General features: G+C 36.1%; 1 protein-coding gene across 2 annotated transcripts; it reads left to right on the top strand.

Annotated features, from left to right (window-relative positions):
• Nucleotides 1-471: 471 nt before the first annotated feature.
• LOC113862740 (transcription factor CYCLOIDEA-like) lies at nucleotides 472-2,101 on the top strand. 2 transcript variants are annotated; one of them, XM_027495902.1, is made up of 3 exons: nucleotides 472-1,477; nucleotides 1,583-1,699; nucleotides 1,781-2,101. In XM_027495902.1, exons 1-3 carry the CDS (start codon nucleotides 646-648, stop codon nucleotides 1,834-1,836), a joined length of 1,005 nt encoding a protein of 334 aa, XP_027351703.1. In that variant the 5' UTR covers nucleotides 472-645; the 3' UTR covers nucleotides 1,837-2,101. The 2 variants fall into 2 exon arrangements, with proteins under 2 accessions (XP_027351703.1, XP_027351701.1); XM_027495900.1 differs by having other exon boundaries at nucleotides 472-1,699.
• Nucleotides 2,102-3,400: the final 1,299 nt, after the last annotated feature.

Here is a 3,400-nt window from a genome sequence, read left to right as displayed (position 1 = left end):
ACTCTTTCTTCACGTTCTTCACCGTGAACCAAGAATAACCCTAAACCCAAGTACCCCCAACCCATCCACACCAGACAATCACACCCATGTACACATATTTTAACGAGCTGAAAAGCTGAATGATTTGACCCTCTCTTGCTTACGTTGCTTCCACATAATGAGGCACACAATCCACCAATTATGTGTGTCTTATCCTATGTGTTACTTATACCCTATTGTACTATTATTACTACTATGTGCACTCTCTTTCTCTCCCTCTCCCTCTCCCTCTCTCTACAGTCCCCACCCCGTTGATACCAATGAACATGGTCCTGCAGCGGCACACCCTGATAAATATGGAGGAGTATAATGAAAACTGTGCAAAGCAAATCACGGTTCCATCATTGGCCTAAATGAAAATCCTCCGTCTCTTCACTTTCTTAAACCACTTTCTTTTTCCTCGGATGTGTTATAGTACTTAGCATGTAGTTTCTTTCCTCAGAAAAAAAGATTTGTATAAAAAAGGTGTACTCTATTAGCTGAGGAGCTAGCTAGGAAAATAGACAGATAAGATACCTCTTCTTCTTTCTGTGTGGTCCTTAATCCGTTAAGCGACCTAGGGTTTTAATTTGTCCGTTGGAAATTACAAAATCTTCAGATTTAAAAATGTTCCCTTCCACTAATTACACCTCCTCATGTTCTCACCCTTGTTTCCCTTCTGCTGCTGCTTCACCATACCCTCCTTTTACTTTCCTTAACCCTGAAAATTCTTCTGCAAGCAACACCTTTCTTCATGACCCACTTTCTATTACCTACATACCCACTCATTACCATGTTCCAGTCACTGAAACACTAACCAATTGGGCAGTTGCAGATTGTGCTGCTGCAGCAATGCTCAATCAAGATTTCAATGCTTCACTTTATGGCCTTACCAAGAAACCAACGAAGAAATCAACCAAGAAAGACAGGCACAGCAAGATTCACACTTCTCAGGGTTTGAGGGACCGAAGGGTAAGGTTGTCCATAGAGATCGCACGCAAGTTCTTTGATCTTCAAGACATGTTAGGGTTTGATAAAGCCAGCAACACCCTTGACTGGCTCTTCACCAAGTCCAAGAAAGCGATTAAGGAGCTAACTAGAAGCAAGCACAGCGTTGACAGCTTCTCTTCATCTTCGGAGGCTGAAGTGGTTTCAATGATTCACCAAGACCTACAACAACAACAACAACGGGTAGATTTGAAAGAGATGAAGTTGAAAGGGGCAGAGAAAGAACCTGCTTGCGTTAAGACAAAGATGAAGGAATCTAGGGAAAAGGCAAGGGCAAGAGCTAGGGAAAGGGCTAGTAGCAAGATATTGTGCAACATAACAGGTTCGAAGAAAGTGCAAGACATGAAGAAAAAGTGCCCTGAAACTGAAAATCCTCAAATCCTGCACCAATTGAGGTCACCCCTTCGACCACATCCTCAAATTGTGATTGTGGGCAGTGAAGAACCAAGAGGTAATGATTTCAACGTTTTTGAGGAATCCATTGTGATCAAGAGAAAGTTGAAGCAATCTTTGATGTCTTCCACTCACCAAAACGTTGTGATCCCTAAGGACGCAGGTGTAAACAACAGTGACTACAACTCCATTCCCAATTTGTCTCCAAATTGGGAAGCTAATAATGGTGCTACTGGACGCTCCAAATTTTGTGCAATAGCCAGCATGAATCTATCTACAGGTATGCGTATTTTTAAGGAACAAGCGGCTAATTTCTTGAAATCACTTGTGATACTTACAAATCTATGTCTTGATATTTTAGGGCTCCAAATCTTTGGAAAATCTTGGGATGAGTGCAACAATCCTCATCTATGCTAATATGTTAGTTTTCAATATCTGTTGATCCGAATCTACTGCTTTGCAAAGGAATCATGGAGGCATCTTTCTATGTTTTTCCACCTGCAACTTTTTCTGTCCTATATATATTTCCTTTTGACAATGTCTGTTCTAAATCTTTTTGCTCTTTCAACCAAGGGCAAGGGGACAGTTGGCACAATGGATGCAGCGTGTGTGAATTCTGACCAATATTTTAAGTGTGGCTGATATATTATTATATAAAAGAACTATATGTATCAGGAACCGTCCCTCGATCTTGCTTGCAGGAATATTTATATAATTAGTTTATGATCACTATTGATTAGTATAATCCATGGTTGGAAACTTTTCAAGTAGCCATGTCCCTTGGTCGTATGAGGAGATGGACGTACGTACAGAAGTAAAATTCAGGATATTTGAGCTTTAGATTGCAGTACTGAACTATACATTTTTGTCATTTATCTGCTGATTTCCATTAGTGATCATCCTGAAGGAAATTTTTAATTTCGAAATTTTGCAAGGAATAAATTCAGATAAAGCTGGTTATATTCAGTATATAAGACTTTCATATACATGAAACAAACTAACATGGAAGAATTTAAGTTCTACACCTTAAACTTTCTCAACAGATACAAGAGTAATTTGTAAAAGGTAATGTTTGTTTTTCAAATTTAATTTTTTTAATTTTGCACAAAATGCTTTTTGCTTTATCTCAAACATTGTCTTTAATTTATTCTACCAGGTTCAGGTTAAAAGCATATGATCATTCCTTTTGTTTCCCTGTTTTAAATTTAATTATCTTAATCATTGTGTAATTGTGCAATATTGATCTGAAGGCATGGTCGAATATGCTAGTTTGCTAAATGCATATGATTGAAGTAATGGAGAAATTTCAACTCTAATATAGTTGTTAGGCCTTGCTAACAAGTATCTTAAAAACGTTCGTTAATTGAATCATGTAAAATACTCTATCAAACGCTTTTAATAATTCGAAAAATTAAATATACAATAAATCTTGGGTTTTTTAAATAATAAATATAATTTTTTATTAAATATATACTTTCTACTTTTGTTTTTAGTTAAAATCCCAAAGGCTCATTGTTATTCTATAATAATTATTATGGAAATGGACTCAATTTCTATTCCTATGTTCCAATAACTTATCAAGTATTAATTCCTATAGACACAGAGATAAAGCATATGAATCAACTTGCATCCATGCAATTTAATAATAAGTCTTGAGTAGATTGGTATGCTCTTACATTTAAAAGGAGATTCGTCGTCTTCTTTATGAATTTCACAGAAAATAGTTATTTTGCATTTAGAATTCTTAGATATATCTTTATCAATTTTGAAGGAAAATCGACAAAAAAATAAAATAAAATTCTAGATGGCCCACGGTGGACAGGGTAAAGGGTGAACTTGTACATATTAAAGGAACATGTTATATAAGCTTGTTATTATTTTCATTTTTGCAGCTTATATAAGATTCGGTTGTATCAAGTAGGTATATATAAAAACATCATGGATTTGGCTTAGGTTAATTAATTAGCACTTCGGAGTCCAA

Source organism: Abrus precatorius, unplaced genomic scaffold (genome assembly GCF_003935025.1).
Source record: "Abrus precatorius isolate BTA unplaced genomic scaffold, Abrus_2018 Scaffold3, whole genome shotgun sequence".
NCBI classification, from domain to species: Eukaryota; Viridiplantae; Streptophyta; class Magnoliopsida; order Fabales; family Fabaceae; genus Abrus; species Abrus precatorius.
Note: the sequence above shows the minus strand (reverse complement) of the source record. Positions and strands in the feature narration are given on the sequence as shown.